Source organism: Colletotrichum fructicola (genome assembly GCF_000319635.2).
Source record: "Colletotrichum fructicola Nara gc5 chromosome Unknown KSG_Nara_v1_contig04, whole genome shotgun sequence".
NCBI classification, from domain to species: domain Eukaryota; kingdom Fungi; phylum Ascomycota; class Sordariomycetes; order Glomerellales; family Glomerellaceae; genus Colletotrichum; species Colletotrichum fructicola.
Window position 1 is genome coordinate 1,771,070 of NW_027094054.1, and position 20,389 is coordinate 1,791,458.

A 20,389-nucleotide genomic window follows, 5' to 3' on the forward strand; every position below is an offset into this window, starting at 1 on the left:
GGTAGTAATACATTTTGTTCTATTTCACAGTCCTCCTATATTTGAGAATATTTCCATATTCCGCCGCCCAAAACAGGTGCTCTTCCGCGTTTTTTTTGTCGCCCTTCTTCCTGTACTCGTCTGACAGCCTCAGATGCTCGGTCATAAGAGGCTGAAAAGCCTTTCTGTATCCAGAGACGGCCGCCCTGGTCAGGCGAGGGAGATAGTCACTGCTTTTCGGGGCCGACATGGCCAGCTCATACACCCCATCCGCGTAACCCTTGTCCGCCAGCAGCCGGTACGTGTCATGGGCCTTATGCTTCATTTTCAGACGCTTGTACGCCTCGGCCATGCCCGTGAGACAGCCCGCCTCCCAGTCGAAGTACGTCATCTCGTCGCCGAGCACGCGCGCGCGCTTGAATGCGGCGAGGGCCATTTTGTCGTACTCCTCGGTCTTGCGGCTGAGGGCCAGCATGCCCTCGAGGACGATGGCGTTGGCGTCGCGGCCGAGCTTGATGAGGTAGTCGACGTGGTCGCGCATGTGGCCCCATTGGGGCGCCCAGTAGGAGTACGGTGAGGTCGTGGGCACCTGGTTATGGATGAGGGTCCGGCCGAGGGACAGGGCCGAGGCGTCGTATCCGATGCCGGAAGCCGTGTTTAGGACGTAGAAGAAGAGGTCCTTCTCCTCCTCGCGCATGTTGGGAAAGTCCAGGATCAAGAGGGCCAGGTTGTGGAGGTCGGTGCCGTTCGCCCTTGTCTCTGTGGCGGAGGCAGGTCAGCAAATGTGTTTTGGATATCGAAGGGGAGTCGGAACGGATCATGTAGCAAAGCTGACTCACGTCCAAGGAAGTTGGACTCCCAATTCTTGACTTCCCTGCGCTGGGCGAGGGCCGACAGGTAGGCGCTATAAATTTTGTATGTCTGGTCGGGGTCGCCGTCGGGGATTTCCAGCGTCTTCCACAGCATGCGGAAGAGAGCGTTGGAGCGTTTGGGTATCGTCACTGTTTGGATCCTTATGGGCACTCTCTCGTCTCTTAGGTTGGGGTCTGGACGGGCTTTGCGATGTCCGGTTGCAGCCCGTTGAATGGTTCTTATGCTCGTCGCGACGGCTGGTGGAGGGCTGAGAGCTGGCGATGGCCGGGGGAGAACGCCGGCCATGAGAGGCCGAGCGTGAGAGGCATGAGCTCTCGCGAGGCGAAACATGATGAAGGATGAAGTGTGTGAAAGTGGCGCGATGAGCGTGTGATTAATGATGGTCTATCGACAGCATCTGAGCGGGCCGAGAGGATGAAAATCGGGGTTCTAGTGTAGATCAATTGAGGCGGCAAGCCTGCTGCATTGAGACCGCCTTGATCGTCTACCTCGCTCAGAATCTCAATGACAGATTCAAAGAAATTGGTCGCCCGGGTCAGCTCATGCGGTCGTGGGTGCCCTCGGCGCATTGGTGCTCAGATGAAGCTACGATGTAGGAAGCTCGACTGAGGTTCACGATGAGTGAAGTGGGTCGGAATTTTACAGCCAATCAAACACCGTCTGTTTGATGGTTTGCCCCACCTCGAGAAAAAGTTGCGATTGCACCCTTCCCTCGACGACTTTTCGGTCCTCACTCATCAACACCATCGAACTCACACACTCATCCGTCGCCAGGAATCTGAGGTGTTTCGCGTGGGGTACTCATACGGAAGCCCTGCAAAAAACTGCTGGAATACATAATCCCGCCCCGCGATCGCATTGAAACACGGTTCGCCACCTCCCCCCCGCGGGAAGCCATACGACCTGCCGGTCTCTCATTCACAATGGTCACCACCCGGAACATGCTGCGCTCGGGAGTCGAGTCGCCCGGAGAAATCACCACACCAAAGAAGCTGCCCGTCCGCTCAAAGGACGCAACCCCCAAGGGCACACCCAAGTCCACACCCAGAGCCACCCCCAAGAAGGGCTCCGCCAAGAAGGATGAGAGCGCCCGGCCGTCTTCAAAAAAGAAGTCGTCTCTCGTGGTGGAGCTGAAAGCGGACTCGACCCCGTCCAAGAGCGCCGACATCCAGGAGCCGTCCATCATCACAGGGCCCGAGCAGCCGGCGCCGGAGGTGGAGGACAAGGTCATCAATGACTCGGAGGAGTCGCCAGAGCCCGTGAACGAGGAGGGGCAGGAGGCGGAGGAGAAGGAGGAGGCACCGGCTGCTGGGGCGGCGGACGATTCAGACTCGGACGAGGCCCCTGAGGCTGTTTCGACGAGCAAAGCTGCGGTGCAGGCGAAGAAGTCCGCTCAAGCTGCCAACAAGGCCATTGCAGAGTACGTTACACAAGTGACCTGATTGCTTTTTAAAAACTAACCATCTCGCAGACAAGCCGCTGCTCAAAAGCGCAAGCGCCAGGAGCGCAACACCCGCCTCCAGGAACAGGCTGCAGCTCGCAAGGCGCAGAAGCCCGCGCCCGCGGAGAAGGTAAATGACGAGGACGAGGAGATGGAGACCGCCGCAGCGGAGGCTGAGGACTTGGCGGACGCAGAGCAGGCTGACGCGGCGGCGTCCAAGAAGCCCACCCGCCGGAGACTCGATCTGCCGGCCGAGCTCCCGGCCGAGTTCCTCGAGTCCGACTCGGAAGACGACGGCGAGGACGGCGCCGAGGGTCAGCCCCGCAAGGCGCGCAAGCTCAACACCGCCAAGGCGCAGATTTCGCGCGAGGGCCGCGGCCCCAAGGACGAGGTCGTGGGGTCGACCGTGTTCCGGGTGGTGAAGCAGGAGGACCAGAGGCTCGCGCCCAAGTCGCACAAGTACTCGATCGGCACTAAGAAGGCGATGCTGGCGCGCGGCAGGACGGCCGTGGGAGTGAAGAAGGGATTTTTGGTCGGCACGACGCAGCAGACAGATAAGAAGGTGAAGGATAAGAGGCGGAGATGAGCTTGCGGCGCTTAATGGGGGGGATGGGGGCAGTAACTGAAAGATTGACCCGGAGAGGCTGAATTATACAAAAGTTTGGATTTAGGGGCTCCAGCGAGGCAATGAGTACTACTAATGAGACTGTTTCCCGTCAGGACGGCTTTGTAACTCGCTTTCTTTTCTCGTAGGACATATCTCAGCCAACAGAACAATCCAAGGACAAAAGTAAGCACTACGTTGAATGAGTTCGTGACCCATCCCACCGGTTCCCGGCGCCTCAAAAGCTTAGCACTGGTTAAGTGGACAGCCTCCAAATGTCAGGGTCTTTTATCACAGACCCACCCTTTGGTTTTGCAGAATGCTACGCAACGATGAGGTCTCATTGGGAGACTCGGATGGAGATGCCATGTGCTATCATAGTGGGCAGCGATTGCGCCATCGCGTCGTCCAACCATCTCTGCGGATGCTGGCCGAATGGGGAAACGAGCTTCTTTGCCGATGTGCGAGTCGGTCGTTCTTCGTTATCGATATGGTTGATGAACTTTTCCCTCATTTCCACGGATTGATATAAACGTGATGCCCCACGATGTTTTGCAGTTGGCCTGACAATTCCCTTGAGCTCAACTCAGACGCCGACTGTTACGATGGCTGCGCTGACGGAAAAGTTGCCAGCCGTGGCTGATGGCCCGGCTGATATCACCGAGGAACCTCGGGAGTCCTCTCGTGAAGGCCCGTGGATTCGCCTGATGACCGTCCTCCGATGGTATTCGCGCGACACGCCAAGCGAGGAGAAGAACCTCGTCCTGCGGCTGGATTTGTTGACCCTGATTTTTGGCTGTCTTTGCTTCTTCACCAAGTATCTTGACCAGTCATCTCTAACCAATGCCTACGTTAGGTATGTTGCTCTGCTCCCGCTGACAGTCTCCTAAGCTCACTGGGACAGCGGCATGAAAGAGGACCTCAACCTCGTCGGCAACGAGCTCAACTACATGACCATTGTCTTCTGGTCCTCGTACTGCACCTCCATGATCCCGGCGTGCTACTATCTGACCCGGTACCCCATCAACATCGTCCTGCCAGTCCTGGAAATCGGCTGGGGCCTGTCGACGTTCGGTCTTGCCTGGGCTCAGAGCGTGCAGACAATTTACGCCATGCGCTTCTTCACAGGCCTGTTCGAGAGCTCATCATTCACCGGAATAATCTACGTAATCGGAAGCTGGTACAAACCTTCAGAGATCGGCCGCAGAGTCGCCCTGTTCTATATCGCGGCGCCGCTAGGAACCATGTTCGCGGGCTACCTCCAAGCGGCCGCCTACACGAACCTGCACCACGTCCACGGCCTCGCCGGCTGGCGCTGGCTCTTCATCGTCGACGCCGTCATCACCATCCCCATCGCTCTGATCGGCTTCTTCGTCTTCCCCGACGTGCCCTCCCGCTCGCGGCCGAAGCTGCTGCCCGCACGCCAGTACGCCCTCGCACAGAAGCGTCTCGAGGGCCTCACGGCGCCGCCTCAACTAAAAGTCTCACGCGACATCTTCAAAAGGGTCTTCACCCGCTGGCACTGGTACCTCTTCGTCGCGCAGTGGACCATCATGAATGAGAACCTCCAGCCCAGCGGGTCCCCCTTCTCGCTCTACCTCAAGGCCTTCCCCGAGACGTACTCCGTCACGCGCATCAACACGCTGCCGACGGTCGCGACGGCCATCTCCATCGTCTGCGCCTTCGCCGCGGGTGCGCTCGCCGACCGCACGGGCTGGTATGCAGGGCTGTCCATCGCCGCGACGGTGCCGTCGTTGATTGGCGTGGTGTTGCTGGTGGCGTGGAACGTCGGCGAGGGCGGGCGGCTGGCGGCCTTTATGCTGAACGGCTTCGAGGGCGCCATTCCCTCGCTGACGATGGCGTGGGCGACGGTGACGATGGCAGGTGACGCGGAGGAGAGAGCCATCGTCACGGCGTCGATGAACGCAATCGGGCAGGCCATTGTCGCCTGGGCGCAGCTGCTGCAATTTCCTGCCGTCGAGGCGCCGTACTTCCGCCGCGGGTTCAGGAGCGTCGTGGGCACGATGGTTGTTCAGTTCTTTCTGACTGGGGCGATCTGGTTCTTGGTCAGGAGGGACCGCGGTCGGGTGGAAAGGGGAAGGGGTGAGGAAGACATCAGGAGGGAGGAAGAAGATGGTGTAAAAGGCAAGAGAAGTGTTTGATGAAGAGACTTGTGTAGGGGAAAGAGTCGGGAAATTCATCTTCTTAGCAAACGTGCATTCTGTGGCATACATGAGGGACGGTCTTGCCATCACATTGTCATGCCTGATAACTCATGTTGCTCCTATCCCTACTGCTGTCGGTTGTGGTCACTCATACACCTATTGTCCTTGCTACTGCCCTTCTTGTCGCCTCGCATCACTCCAGAAAGTCAGATGTGACGATCTTCTTTCCGGGCCACTCCTTCATGATTGTTGTCTTTTTAGCTAACGTACCTTCTCCGCGTCATACTGTCTCTACTGCCCCTGCTGTTCCTGTTCTCGTTGTTCTTGCCCTTGCTGTTGTCGTCCTCTGTCGTCCTCTGTCGTCCTTGTAATATGCCGTCCTTGTCTCTGACCCTCGCTCCTCGTTTTCCAAACATCAACGTCAGCCCAACATTGGAACACGTTTTCTTCGACTACAAAATCCCCAAGACAGTCTAAATACATCCCATGTATCACATCGTAACATCCAAAAGATGCCTCATTCAACCGTCGATGACGAGCACTCAAGCTCTACTGTCGCCCAGCCGCCCGCTCGAGAGGATGCCGTCCAGCAGCCCCCTACTCAAGATCAACAGGCTGCGGCACAAGGCCCTCGCTCGTCAAGACCATTAGTGAACGGCGGCTCTCCCACACCCCCGATACCCCGGAGCATTCGCGTGTCTTCACCCACCGAAAGTACTTCAAATGGTGTGCAAAGCCCACAGTATGCCACATACCCTGCGCCTCCGCCGCCGCCTCGGCCTCAATTTGCAACCTTGTATAGCCCTTCTCAAAGTACAGCTGCAAATGCGTCTCTACCCCAGGCTCAAAGTACAATTGCGAATACGTCTTACTCCCAGTCTCATGCCCTCTTCGTGGAACTGTTACCGGCGGGCAGCGGCCAGAACAACCAGAAATTCCAAGGCTACATTGCCTGCGACCATAATAAGCCCGCTCGCCTGGAGCTTGTTGACCTCAACAGCCTGAAAGACCCCGCGAACACAACTTACCTTTCCTCTGACGACTCGTCTGACGCCAGTGAGACCTCGACGGTAGTGGGCATAGAGCAGGACGGCAAGGGCAAGAGCAACGGCAAGAGCAACGGCAAGAGCAACGGCAAGAGCAACGGCAAGAGCAACGGCAAGAGCAAGGGCAGGTGCGAGGACGACCACAAGGGCAAGAAAAAGTACGACAACGAAGATGACAACAACGATAAGGGCATGCGCAAGGACAAGGCCCGTCCGGACACTTCTCGTCCAGATGTGCCTCCCCCAGATAAGCCTCGTCCAGCTGCGCCCCGTCCAGACACACCTCATCAAGACGTGCCCGACGACGAAAACCCCCAGTTCACCCGTCAGTACATCCGGGAGCACTTCGGTCAGCCCGTCGTTTCTCAGCCCTACCTCAAAGGCCTCAAAGGCCTCAAAGGCCACAAAAGAGTCCACTCCAACCTCAAGGACGAGCAAAGAGTCCAGCTCGACCTCGAAGGCAAGAAAAGAGTCTACTTCAAAGACCAAAACACAGCCAAACAACCTGCGCCTTCCTCTCCATGGGGTGCCCCAGCTTCTCCCGACCGCAAGAGCAAGAAAAGAGCTTATTTCCAAGGCCAAGAGACAGTCAAACAACCTGTGCCTTCCTCTCCATGGGTTGGCTTAGCTTCTGTACCGCAGAATACGTGGGCTCTAGACAGCTATCCGTCCCCGGACGAGTCCCCTGCTCGTACTAGGTCAAGTGCAGAATACGCAGTCTACGACGACGAAGACCGCGACGGATTCTACTATGGCCCAGCTCACGACTCAAGCTCAATGCGGCTTCGGTACTCAAACGAAGAAGAGCATCTGACCAACTTTGAGAGGATCATGCAGCATAACGTTACCGCTATGGCTGGTGAGGTAGCGTATATAGGGGCATCTGTGCGCAACATGGAGAACACATTGAGACGATGGGAGGACGCAAGCAACGCACGGAACAACGGGATCTTCCCCCCAACACACCAGGGGCAGCTGCCCCCGAGTGCCATCCCTCACGACGTCTTGCCGCCCCCGCCTGCGTGCATGCCAGTTGAACAGCAACGTCTGCGAGCATCAGAGGCGCCCGCAGGGCCACCTGATGCCCAGCAGCAGTCGTCACGAAGGCCCTCATATCAGCCAATGACGCCGTCTCCACGCTCGAGTCAAGTGGGCACGAATTACCAACAGACGACGGAGAGGACGACGGAAAGGACGGCGCCAACGGACGACAGTGCTGGATATCGGATCCGTCAGACGACGACGACGCCAACGGACAATGGTGCTGGATATCGGATCCGTCAGACGACGACGACACCAACGGACAATGGTGCTGCACGTCGGGGCCCTCAGACCAACGAAGAACCTGGACCTGGGCCCCTTGGGACCACTGGGAATGTGATCTTTGGTCTCGTAGCTACTGCCTGGATTTGCATGACTGTCATGAGCTGTCGCCGATAGCGATGAAGTTGTCCAGGACTTCTATTGGGAAGTGCATGTCTCTGCAGGGAAGCAGGGAAGCAAGAGCGATGAATAAGTAGCGAGTATACTCTTGTCTAGTGTTAGACAGAATGGAATAGCGTCTTGGTCTCTCACTCCGTCCTTGCCCATCAGCTTTGCCATGTGATGCCTTCAGAAAACTTGCCACAGGTCATTAGGCCAGAAAGAGTCTTCAGAGAAACTTTCACTATCTACCTAGTGGATTGGACAGTTGTGACTGAGTGCTTGAGCTGGAGGGTATCCTGGGTTCGCTGTTTCTGAAATCCTTGATGCCAAATCGGTTTGGTGGTGAAAGTTTCAGCCCCGGATCAAACAATGTTTTGGTCAGGCATACAATAAACAATGCGCGACGTAGGCAAAATCATGTCGTTCTTTGTGATGAATGAGTTAGGACATGGCGGTTCTGCTTGATGCGTAGACAATCAAGGACGAATTATGTTGTTGTGGCATCTCTTGGGAAGGATGCATAAGCAGACATTGACAGGTCATCAGCGCCATTCGAAACAATTGAATCCAACTCATGAAAAGGAAAACGGCTAGGCGGAATAGAGTTAGGATAGGCTTGAAGACACGAAGACGTCGCTTGCTGCTGAATATCAGCATCATCATGTTCACCAAAAAAGCCGTCCTCTTTGAGCAACTCTCCAGCAAGCAGCACGCGCTCTCCTCTTCTTTCCGTCTTTTTTCATAACCAGGAATCAACGGTAAGACACTATCATAAAGTCAGAAAGAGTCCCGCGTCCGCCCTTGCCACACACGCGTCGCCCGGACTATGTGCGAACATCACCACCACAAACCATCAACTTCGCACAACTCAACGACGAGGCCAAAAAGAATGATTTGAGCGATTAGACGCTCTTCTGGATGACCCCAACCCGATTTGAACGGATAACCTTTCGATATCAGCTCAGAAACGGTCGCAGGACAGAATCTGGAGTCGAACGCGCTACCGTTGCGCCATGAGGCCGTTGTTGGGTGAGACCCACGATGTTGTGGGATATGAGGTTGTGCGCTGCGAAGCGGTGCAATTCGATTGGTCAGAAGGGATTCGACCCATAATTAAAATCGATTAAACATGTCGGTTTAGGGTCCTTGCGCCGTTACCCGGATTGCTCGCATGCAAGACAGACAGATTGTGTGTGTGTGAGTGGGCGCCGCGCGCGCTCTCTCTCCGGAACCACATGCAAAAGAGAAGCAGCAGCAGCAGAGAGTCATGCTAGGTGCGGCAGCCAAAAGCACGAAGCACGCGCAGCAAGCACCCACCGCCAACATGACTTCGAGAGCGGAGCGCAGGTGTGGGCTTGAAACGAAATACCCTCCCCGGCCCAGCCAGCCAGCCCCAGTTGCGAGTCGCCCCGGCGGCGTCACAACCAAGAAATGCGATCCGGCGGCCAACAATTCGTCATACGAGTGATGGAGATAGATAGAGGGGATACGCCCCAAGCGGCGCTTTGCCTCCTCCCGGTGTGGAGAGGGAGAGGCCGTTCGCTGCCCCAAATGCCCGCCCGCCAAACGAAATCCTCCGTCTCTCGCCCCCTCTCTCTCTCTTTCCCTCGTGATAATTGATCGACAGACAGGCACTGGGAAAGTCGGAAAAGCCAGCCGCGAGTCGGCGACCTCTCTCTTCCTCTGTGTGTGTCTCTCTCTCTGCCCCTCCCCCAAAAAAGGCGGCACACCTTACGGACCCTGAACTTGGATTTGCTGCTGGGAAGGCTTAGCCCCGACGGCGATTTGGCCGAAGCCGGGTCACGGTGTCAACCCGGTGGAGACCCTACGGTTGCTTGCGATGCGGCAGGGCGGGGAGTTCACATTGTTGCAACAGGAACGCTCTCGCCGGTGTGGGAAGAATCGTAATAAGGGACGTCTGATATACCCTCCCCCCTCCATCCATCGAAGGTCACACCCTCTTAAGCCCCCCCCCAGTGACAACAAGAAGGCTCAGCTTTCCGAAAGGGCCCTCCCAAATCGCGCCCGGCCCATCGTTTTCTCCTTCTCTCTCTTGCTCGCCTTGCATACCGGTGTGGTGACATTTTGGGCGGGGGCCCTTTCTCGGATTTGTCCCCTCCTTGGATTCCAGCTTTCCTTCTTCACGAGTTAAGCACAGACGTCTGAAACAAATCCGTAATGTGTATCCGTCCCATGTAGGAATGGCAATCGTTATTGCGGCGCAGCTATGACCTCTTTTTTTACTTTCTTCTTTTGTGAGATAGGTAGGCTGCACATGGGTTGCAACAAACACACAAACACACAGTCGCCACCGGCCGGCCGGGCAGTTTATGTCTGTGGGTTCCTTCTTTTGATGGTTGACAAGTTTGACAGGAAAGGCATGAGTCTAAACTCGTTCGATTCGAGAAGAGCGCGTCCAGAAGCATCCGTCTGTGCGGGATGAAGGGTTTGGTTGCGTCGGATCAGCAACGTCGTCTGATCCAAAGCAGCGGGCGCGCGCGCCGCTCCAACGACCTGATCTCTCTGACACGGAGCGGATCTTCCAAAAGGTCCCTTTTCCCTCAAAGATGAGATGGTCACTTGCAGTCATCAATCGGCGGCGAGCAGGACGACGCAACGATACCCCGCCCCTTCGGTGACACGACGTCTTGGAGAAAGAAAGCAAGATCGTGTCCCGTGGAGCCCAGTCTCGGGGCAGAACCTCGGCGAGCAGCCGGGCCCTGGATTTGATCCAGAAGCGAGTCTTCTCCCCTTCTTTCTTTAACACACACGCGCTGCTCCAGGATACGCTCGTCTTGGGGGATGTTTGAAAATAAGTGTGAAACACTTCCCATCAGTGGGGTAGGGGGATGGGGATGGGACGGGGGGGAGGGAGGGACGACGAGATCACAGATCGCGCAACGCTGGGCTTTTTTGCATGGGCCCCAGCCTTTCCCGACATTTTCGATTTGGAATGGACAAGCAACCATGTTTCCGGGTGTTGCACGACGCATAGATCTCAAACTTGGGGGACTTTGGGAATTCATCCGCGGTCTTCCAGTCGTCGTGGAGAGCACGTTGCAGCGGTAGATGCAACTTCAGGCTCCCCAATCACAGTATCGGTGAAGGGGTTAATATGTGTCTTTCTCTTCCGCGCGTTCCTCGCCTCTCGAATGCGACAGAGTTCGGATTCGGTCACCGAGTTGCCGACCCTGTGCCTACGCCTGTCTTCCCCCGGATGCTTTCCATTGCGCTCATCCGCCGACTTCATGCCATGTCTCGATCTGAGACTGAAGAAGCGACGTCAAGACACACCCATCTGGCTCGAAGCCGTGTGCGTGCGTGTGTGTGTGTATGCATGTGTCCCGCTGCAGGTTATATTGGACATCGTCATCGTTATGAGCATGCTTGGAAGACATGTGCGTGATTCGGCTTTTCCGACAAAAGCTTGGCCGGAGAACGATGTTGTGCGCGCGGTGTTGAGTCAGCTCACTGCGAACAGGTTCAAGTCCGCTTCTTCGTCCCAACCACAGACGCCGGCTGCGCATCTGTAATCTCTTGAGGTTCTGCGGGCTGAGCCTTATCGGGCCCGCGACCTGCGGTGGGTTGTGTTCAAATCGGCGCCAGCGATGGAATGGACCTGGCCGGCCGATTTCCCACAGTTTGATCGACGCATGTTCGGAGGACGGCGGCACACACACGCACTCACACATGACTAACTGACTCAACGGCCAGGGTTGCGCGCACACAAGGAGGGATATCCCGCGGATGGCCTAGTCCCAATGCAAATACAGCTTGCGAGCCGCTGGAAAGGAAGTAGGAGAAGGCGGGAAAACGGTTTCGTTGCGCCGCGCTAGTCGGCAAACGGCGGTATTCTAGAATCGTGTCGTCCGAAGGGGGCTCGAAGCTTCTAGTGTGCGATGTTGATGAGGATCGTCGTCGCCAATGCGTGTGTGTGTGTGTGTGTGCCCCTCGTTAGAAAGACGACACACTTGAACGTAGAAGGTCGGTCCGTCGATAAGGTACACACGCACGCCAGCAGCAGCTCTGGCAGGTTTGACAACAGCCACACTGAACGCCTGGGAGCGGATCTCGACCTTGGACTACAAGCAAGCCACATGCACGCTTCTCGGACGAGTACGACGTTGGAGGGGGAGAGGGGCCATCGCGCGCGCCCAAAACCTGCTTGTTGAAGCTCTCACGTCCACGACAGTCGAGCTGTAGTCGAGCTGGCTGCCCAAAAAAAGTGAGGGATGGTTGTTTGATTGACCCTGAGCAGAATTTCCAAATTCACGGTTAGGGAGGCCTGTCTTTTCTTGTCATTACTGCTGAAACCTATTTATGGTGTTGACGGGCTAAGGACAAGCCGATGATTGTCGCAGGCATGATGGCATCTCGTACGGCATTACCACTCCCACGGTGCTGCCCTGGCACGTACATCCGTGGAAGAAAAAGCCAGCAGGCGCGCTAGTGCATCTTGATCGTCTGATGTGTGAACGAAGAGTTCTACACAGTCCCGACCCGAGAAGCCTGATTAGCTCCAGAGAGAACGTCGGCCGGTGTTCGCGAAGCATGTTCGGGGGCTCTTGCAGGCGCGGAGACCAGCCGTGGGAGATGGTGAGACACTCAAATGTCTTGGCTTGTTCCCGAGACATGGTAATCCAAGCTCCAGTTTTTCCATCATCTGTTCCTCGCATCGATTCGAACAGAGTCCAGTCCAAACTCTGAAGGAACTCTTCTGAGGGAGGGAACTGGCACAACCGTTCGAATGAAAAGGCCCAAAAACTTAGAAGCAATGCTCTGCCACGTCGATATGTCCGTCCTGCTTCGGCACCGAGGGCTGGAACTACGCAGGTCGACGCAACGGGTCGTGATCCTGCTCGATGCGGACGCTTCTGCCGGCAGTCATCCCCCAAAAAGTCCCTTAACTGTCGCTGGAATATATCTGAAGCCCCTCACCAGTTCTTTTCATCCGGTCTTGGACCGCATCTTCTTGTCGCGTCGAATGCGACATGTGCTGCAGAGAGTGTGCAGTGCCGTAACGCTAGCAAGCCCAAAAGGGTCCGTGCCACGGCGTTTTCGAGATGCAATGATGCAGCACACCCTCAAGAGATGGCTTCACATGGAGGCTGCGCCGCCGTCTAATTAGGTATGGCCCATATGGATTGACAGACACAGTGTAAACTCAATTCCACAATAGCCCGGGGGGCAAGTACAACGCCGTCCTCCCACCTCGACGTTGAACGGCCTCAACCGCTAACCGCCGTCTCCCGCGTCCTGCTGCGTACCGGCCAAGAGAAAGACTGACAAAAGGAGATGGTCGATCCTACCCAAATCTTGGTGCTGCTTCGTGTGCTTCTGCAGAAAAGTGCGGAATGTTCTCACTAGCCGCACGTGGCGAGAAGGATAACACTGGAGATGGCTCACTAGCCCGAGAACCGGCTTGCGTGGATCATTGCCAGAGTCAGCAATCACATCGCCAAAACGAGGTTGGGAACTTTGGATATCTTCAACTCTTTTACGAAAGAGGCCGGGTACGCGGGCACCCGCTGGTCCTGGCGTTGCAACCCTGTCCTGTCTCCGGCCGGGCCGCAGGAGAAACAGAAAACAGAGAAGCTGGCCTGTTCTGACGACCTGGCGAGATCTTCATCGAATGCACAACGCGCATCTTTGTGCTGCTTTACCTCACATCACTGGCTGGACGTGAGGGGTCGTCGTCCATCATGTACGCCCGGACGGTTGCTGGTACGGTGCTGCGAGCGGGTGTAACTTTGTCCTGGCGGCACATTCGGCTGCGGTGCCTATGCGGGACGAATGGGCCCGCATCGTAGCAGAAGGATTCCGATGCGCTCATGTAAGTGTCTTGGGGCGCCGAGAGTTTTGTCCGGATAGCTGGCACAACAGGGAAACAGATGAGCCCACCACCCACTCTCTGCCTGTCAGTCGGTGACGGAGGAAAAGAAAGCATATCCAACAGCCCCAATGGCTGAACCACGGCCACTCATGCCCTCAGTCCTGGCCGGTGGAAGATACCAGATCGGGCTTGGTGTCCGTCTCGTGGAAGAAAGATTTGGGGCGAACCATAGTTGGATTTTGATATTGTTACGTGTGAGGTCTCCCGTGGGCTGCAGTTGCAGTGCTCGACACCGCCTGATGATTGGCATATGATGAGCGCACATCATTTCGAGCTTTGGCCACTTTCGAAGCCAGGGCTACCGGTGCTGTCCGTCATCAGATTTCGTTTGTATTGGCACCAGAACGAAAAGGCCCACGGCGACGGCGCTGCGCCTGACGGAACTGTCAGTGTCAATGCCATCCAGACAAAAAGTCTCCGTCTGGCAGGTCTGGTTAAAACAAACAAGGCCGTGCCAGCAGGACGGAATTCCCAAGGAGGTTCCGTCGCACGCCCTAAGTGCCTAGCTCGAGATCCGGCAGCGGGCAAAACTCCTCGTCTTTGATCAATTTCCGATTTGGCCCCCGCTGGTGATTTCGAACCGCAGCCACAGGGATCGCCCTCCTTTTGCCGCAAGGAAAACTCTGCCACCAGAGAGAATTGGGACATCGGCTGGAGGTGAAAAGGTCTGAGAACGATGGGACATCTGGAACCCCAGTGATGTAACTCCAAAGAGGGACTCCCTGGCAATATTCAGCATATTGAACGGGTCCCCTGGCCCCAAGAATTGCCTCGCCTTGGTCCGCGCCAGACGCCGGTTTTACGTGGTTCAGGAGGCTTGAAGAAACGCCCGTGAAGCAAACATTCGTCCTTCTTGCCAGAGTCATGGCGAAGGAGAGACATGACAAAACCATCCGGCACCCGTGCGACAGAAACATTGGCCCTTTCAATCGAATCAAGACCTTCTTGCGCGACTCGGGGGTCGGCTCTGTTGGGATCCACTCGCTGGATGATCATAAATGTTCGATTCCGGGCAAGGCGGTGACCCTCGTCGACGGGGAATTTGATGCACATATCCGTCCCCACGAGCTAATTAAGCGTCCCCTTTTTGGTGCGTCGGACCGGCCAAGGCAAAACGGTCTTGTCTGGCATCACGTTGGAACCGTATACACACTTCAAAGTACAGAGACGAGACGCCCGATGATGGCATATTGGCGCGTCATACGCTTGCTTGGACGTGTTTGCCCCTGGACAAGAGCCACGAACGAAGTCCCTAGACAAAGTAGCAAAACCGTTTCCGCAGGCCTAGCACCAGTCGTGCAGCACCGGCGCCTCGGTATGTCTTGCTAGCCACGCTAGCTTAGCCTCCGAAAGCACCCAGATCCCCGACTGACGGACTTGATTGGAGAGGACTGCCATCATCAACCGTCTATGGGCGTGACTTCGCCTAGCTGGCCGCGTTTTCTTCTTCTCCTTCGCATACGTAACAGAGCCAGCACGGCATCTCATTCGGTCGACAGGGTCTGCAGCTGGAACTCCTAGTGTGTGATGACTCTTGCTGATGTATCCAAGTTGATGAGCAGTTTCGCGAGGCACACGGGCCGGACACTGTGTCGTGGGAAGCGGGCGGACGGGTGAGAGAAGATCGACCCGCCCGACACGCCGAAACCTGGCGCTTCCGGGGGTTCTCAATGACGGCGCAGCGCGCCTGTCGCGGATGTCAGAGATGGAGCCCTTCCGGAAGACGGTGATCCTTAATGCCGTTTTGGAGCCATCGTGTCCAGGCAATCCGTCAATGGCGGGGTGGCTCCGTCCAACGAGGGACAGGTGGGACAGACGGACGCCTCATCTAAACCGTTTCCAACGTTCCAGGGCGTTGTTGGTAGGGAGGGAAAATGAGGACAAGGCCCTGAAAGTTGGCAAACCGCTCAGCCGACAAGCGAAGGTTTGCGCTTGGCCAAGAACGTCTAGGGGTCCCGTTGACCCATTGCTTTTCGATTCTTCAGTGGAATTTTAGCTACGGTTACCAAGCCCTTCCTTGCCACGTGCCGCAACTCATAAAGGCAACCTTTGACCCTGGCGGTTTGCCCATGTGGCTGGCTATCGTGCCACTTGGAGGGCCTGCACAGCGACGAAAACGTTCCAATGGCACGGGAAACGAGATGAATCGGCTCGTTATCTCGCAGCAACAAAAAGGGTTCTCCAGGTTGCCCATGGGTTTGTCTGAGCTGGGGTGGAAACTGTAGGGGCTAGGTTAGGCGGCGTCCAGAGAGGGATGCGTTGCAACTTTTGTTGGAACCTGGATATTGATCCAGATAATATGTACGGGCTGGACGACAAACATGGTAAACTTGTCGGTTGCCAATTTTGATACCCTCCTTTTCGAGATGGGTCATTCCTTACGTACGAGAGCCCAGTACGCGCAAGACGACCTCCTCTGTCACTAGAGGCGTAAGACGGTCGTTGCGCGAACGCCTTCAGAGTCACGGCATGGTTGTTTGTGCGACGATGATGCGTATGCCGTGCTTGGTAGACGTAGTGGCTCATTCAGGGATGATACCGAGAGATTGAATGGGGGGATCCAATAAGATCTGGAGACGGGCAACCTACAGAGGATGATGGCGATCGTGGTGGTGTGGTGATTGCCCGTCGGTATGCGATGCGGCAGCGGTTCCTGAGCTGAATCTGGCGGGCCTGCTGGTTCGGGCGGCATGTTGAATGCTGGCGTACCAAGATCGAGGCTGGTCAATGCAGACAAATCCGCGTGGTCTCGTGGAGGGCAAGTGATTGGAGGCATGGGAAAGAGTGTTTGGAGGCGGCGTAGAGATGTAAGTGGAAATGCAAGCAAGCACAGGCAAACCTGCGGCCCATATCGGTCAGGTCATGGACAATAATAGCGTCGTAATACGGCGGGATCCCTGGCCATGTGCGACAGACGGTCCTGGATAAATGCGAGCTCGCAGGAGAGGGGAGCGTATCCGGCGACGAGGAGGGTCCTCTGGAGTGTCCGACGTTGATGAAGCGGGAGGCTCATCCCAGCTTTGGCTCTGTCGACAGCTTCATCAAGGCGACAGCAGGATGGGAGTTTGAGAGGTGGTGGTGGGTGGTGGGATGGAATGCGAGAGGCTAGTGGCCTGGGGTCCAAATGGCAAGAGGGAAATTCCCAGGCGGCCGTTTCCTTCCTCTGGAGAGAGACGCACTTGCCGGGTTCAAGGGGGGAGGCGTTCGTGGTGCACTTGCCCGGGGCCAGGTACCTTAGGTAGTGGACGGGGGGTAAACGGCGGGGCAGCTCGTCAAGGAACGCTCCACTTTACCACCGCCTTACTAACGCAGCACCTAGTCGGTACGTACTCTTAGTGCCAGTGGAAAGTGGAAAGACACCGGTTCGGGGCTCCTGGTTGCGACTGGCTGAGAAGAGCAAGCATCGAATTTCCAACCTACCATCCGGTGGCCCAGAGCCCTGGCTGGTGGAGGCTACCTGAGTCGCAGGTACATGATCACACGCAGCAAACACGCAGCTGAGGCAGGTATCTGCTCCGCCAAGGGGGCAACACTGCAATGGCAATGGCACTGGCACTGTATTCGCAGGTAACTGACATCCACCAGGTCGGACAAGTACCTTCATGTCTCTCTGGAGCAGAGCAGCATCGGAGGACGCTCTCACTCTCGCCTGCAGCGAAGCACCAACCTACGGATACGGTACTTTACCTCAGTTTGCTTGACTTTGGATGCAAGAGCCACGGTAGACGAGAAGGTAGGTAGGTTGCTTGCCTTTCGGCGTTGAGACGCTACACGTCATGTGTGTTGGTATGAATACTATCGACATTATGAACTCTGGCGGGGGAATGCCCCCCAGCAGCCAGTCACCACCACCACCACTTACACGCCATGGCATACCTACTTACGAACAGTAGCAGCTCAAAGAGGCATTGAATCACGCCTTGCTTTGCTTTGCAGGTACGCCACCGAGCGAAGGAGGGGCAAATCATCTACACTTCGGAAAGGCCTGCTGTTGACTTTTACCCACAGACAGTAAGCCCGGGGTGGTGACGGAAGGCCTTCTCCAGACTTTTCTCGTACGGCGAGTTCGTGATGAGCATCCAATTCCAGATGCAATGCACCGCACATAGGACGACGGGGCCCCCGCGCAGGGTTTGCTGATGAGAGCCAGAAAGCGAGGTGCCAGCCCAGAGCTCACTGTGACAGACCGGCTGCAGAATATGTACGCAAAATGTACCTCGATCGAGTGCAACATGTGCAGCCAGACCGGGGTCAGCGAGTTGTACTGCGAGACCCCCGGCCGGCGTGTCATTCTTGAGCACGGTCCCCTCGCCAAACTCTCATTGGGTCTGGGTTGACACGGTTCGACGACCAAAAAGCGACCTGACGGCCGCTGTGAGAAGAAACGAGGGCGAGAAGAAGCAAGATGACTGCTGGGAAATCGAAAGAAAGGGCATCCGTACGACAGGAGGCGAGAAGCGGAAAACATCCAGAGTCCATGCCCGAGCAAGGTTGGCTGTCGGTGTTGGTCACTTACCAAAGTTGGCTCATCAGCCCTGTCTGGCTCTGTGGCTGTGGCTGTCAATCAAGCAGCTCATGCAAAGGTAAAGTGCACACAGCAAAGACAGACACACAGGCCATTTCCATTTTCACTAACTGAAGATGATGATAGTACAGAGACGAAGTGACGCAGATGAAAATCCAATCAAAACCAGCCAGGACCGGCCCCGGTTTTCCTGCCTATTGTCTCCTTCTTGAATGACTATCACCGACATGGCACGTAATCGACTGCGGCGCACCACCGACGGATGGATTGGTTTATGTGGTTTATTCTGACGGATACGGAGTACCTTGCGGAGAGTATCATCGCCGCCCCCCGTTGACATATTTCCTTCATTACCGTTAGGCGAGGGGGGGACATTAGCACAAGGGCGAAGCGGCCCGACCATTGAATCGCTAAGACAATAAGATCCGCCTCGCCTTGGGCTGCCGTCCAATGATGCGATCCAGCATCTCACAGTACCATGTGCTAGACCACGGCATCGTAATTACCAACGTTGCGTTGCTTGTCTATTCGTACTGCGTGTCCGTACTAACAGAAGCAGCAGCCCTCTTCGAAAGCTCCCTCGTCCGGCATCTGGAGAAGTCTTGGACGCCAACACCTCCTTTTTATTCTCCGTGACGGAGACCTCGTGGCGGATTAGGATTACGCTGGAGCGATCATCTCCCCTGGAGCCACCTTTTTACTCACGGTAAACCTCATCATCCCAGCCCAGCAGCCCTCTCTACCCCGTAGTTACGAGGGCGAAACTTTGAAGGGCGACGACAAGATGGGAGAGGAGCTGTGTTAGTTTGGCCCAAGGCTAAAGAGGACCGCCCCCATCGCATCTCACTCGCGAGGAAACTTTGATATGGCCCGCGAGTCCCTGCCCGGCGCCATGCGCCATGTGCAGAAGAATCCAAACCAATCTCATCCAATCTGAACGAGCGGCGCGCGCTCAGTGCTCTCGCTGCGCCGCGCAAGACAAGCACAGCCGTCGTTCATACCGGCAGAACACGGTCTGAGCTGGGTTGGTTTGGTTTGGTTTGTTCGTGTGGTCATCCATCGCATTGCCCGGCATTGCATAGTACGGAGTAATCACACACCACTGGCTGCTACCTGGTTCTGGCCGTGACTGTCGAGCAAACAATGTCGTCCACGTCCGAATTCCCGGTTTCTCGACACACAAACACACACTCATACGTGCTGAACCCTGGGGTTTTCGCTGTTCTAGAAGGGCCACCGGACGCACGCACGCACCACCACCACCAACTCAGATACGGCCGTCAATCCTCTCCATCCCAGGGGGGTGCCTCCGCCTTCTTTAGTGCCTGACGAGATGCTTGAAGGATGAATAGGAGAAGATGTCCGGCAAGACAGACAGAGAGTTGAGAGTTGAGCAGGAGGAAGAAAGAACAAGAAGAGCAAGAGGAGGGGGCCCGGCCGAACCAGCCTGGGCCGGGCCAGGAACCCCGGCCACCCTGTCTCTCGCGTCGACCATGGGCCTGACCTGCCTTAAAAAGGACCTGGGCTACCTGTATTTTAGTGGAAAAGGAACCCTGCCCTTTTGCCATCGTCCCCAATGTTCTTCGTACCTTGGCTCGTCCCTCGCAGGCACTGCAGCAGAGCAGGGCCCAAGGGCACATCCATCTGCAAGACCACCCACGCTAGGCAGTGTACCTACATGCTAGCCCTGGTGTAGATGGACATGTACTCGTGATACTGCGTACCTAGTGGTGGGGAGGATGCTGTGAGAGTCTGCAGCAAGAGCCGGCGCAGGAGGGTCAGTAAGACCGACACCAACAACCTAGCCAGGCACAGGACACAGGATCCCAGGTACAGCCAGGTACCAGGCCGTGCCTGGGAGAGAGAGGCAGACCAGGTTCAGGTAGGTAGGCAGCGAACAAAGAAAAGGGAAAACGTGCAGTGTCCTCCACTGTCTAGGTACCTTACTGAGGTGGCCCCTCGTCCCCTCCCCACAACAGGCCGCTCGCTGGGCTCTGTGGTGGCTCTCCCATCTCAGTCCATCCCACCCGACCTCACCCCGGCGCCCCTGGGACCTGGCCTTGCCTTGCCTTCCCTTCCCTCCCCTTCCTTCGCCCGTCACTCCCCCGTCCAGTCCAGTCCAGTCAAAGTCAGTCGGCCAAAAGAGTCTTGGTTCTTGCCAAAAACCAAAGCTCTCTCGCTGCTAGAAGTATATACCTCGCCCCTTCCCCGTTTCTGCGACCGGCTGCCATACATAGTACCTTTCCCTACCGTGCTGGCGGGCGCTCCCGACGAGACAAACCCAGAAGAAACCCCGACTCTGCGTCCTCTTCGTCGACCTGACCTGCTGAGAATTACTTGGAACCCGGAAACCGCAAGAGGAAGCCCGTCTTCCCATCATCCATCCTACGGGTCATCGCCGCCAATTCGGAATTGCTCCTGTCCGCCGCTTCAGACAA

At 56.3% G+C, this 20,389-nt stretch overlaps 4 protein-coding genes across 4 annotated transcripts; 3 read left to right on the forward strand and 1 right to left on the reverse strand.

Moving 5' to 3' along the window:
• Positions 1–19: 19 nt before the first annotated feature.
• CGGC5_v007321 (uncharacterized protein) lies at positions 20–1,182 on the reverse strand (the record flags this gene model as incomplete). The annotated part of the gene is made up of 2 exons (XM_032035880.1): positions 20–738; positions 819–1,182. The coding sequence occupies 2 exons, from the start codon at positions 1,180–1,182 to the stop codon at positions 20–22; spliced, it is 1,083 nt and encodes a 360-aa protein (XP_031885079.1).
• Positions 1,183–1,775: 593 nt separating this feature from the next.
• On the forward strand, positions 1,776–2,879 carry CGGC5_v007322 (uncharacterized protein; the record flags this gene model as incomplete). Its single annotated transcript, XM_032035881.1, has 2 exons — positions 1,776–2,272; positions 2,324–2,879. The coding sequence occupies 2 exons, from the start codon at positions 1,776–1,778 to the stop codon at positions 2,877–2,879; spliced, it is 1,053 nt and encodes a 350-aa protein (XP_031885078.1).
• A 623-nt stretch (positions 2,880–3,502) lies between these two features.
• SEO1-6 (putative transporter SEO1) lies at positions 3,503–5,059 on the forward strand (the record flags this gene model as incomplete). Its single annotated transcript, XM_032035882.1, has 2 exons — positions 3,503–3,753; positions 3,802–5,059. 2 exons carry the CDS (start codon positions 3,503–3,505, stop codon positions 5,057–5,059), a joined length of 1,509 nt encoding a protein of 502 aa, XP_031885077.1.
• A 515-nt stretch (positions 5,060–5,574) lies between these two features.
• CGGC5_v007324 (uncharacterized protein) lies at positions 5,575–7,548 on the forward strand (the record flags this gene model as incomplete). The annotated part of the gene is made up of 1 exon (XM_032035883.1): positions 5,575–7,548. One exon carries the CDS (start codon positions 5,575–5,577, stop codon positions 7,546–7,548), a length of 1,974 nt encoding a protein of 657 aa, XP_031885076.1.
• Between the last annotated feature and the right edge of the window lie 12,841 nt (positions 7,549–20,389).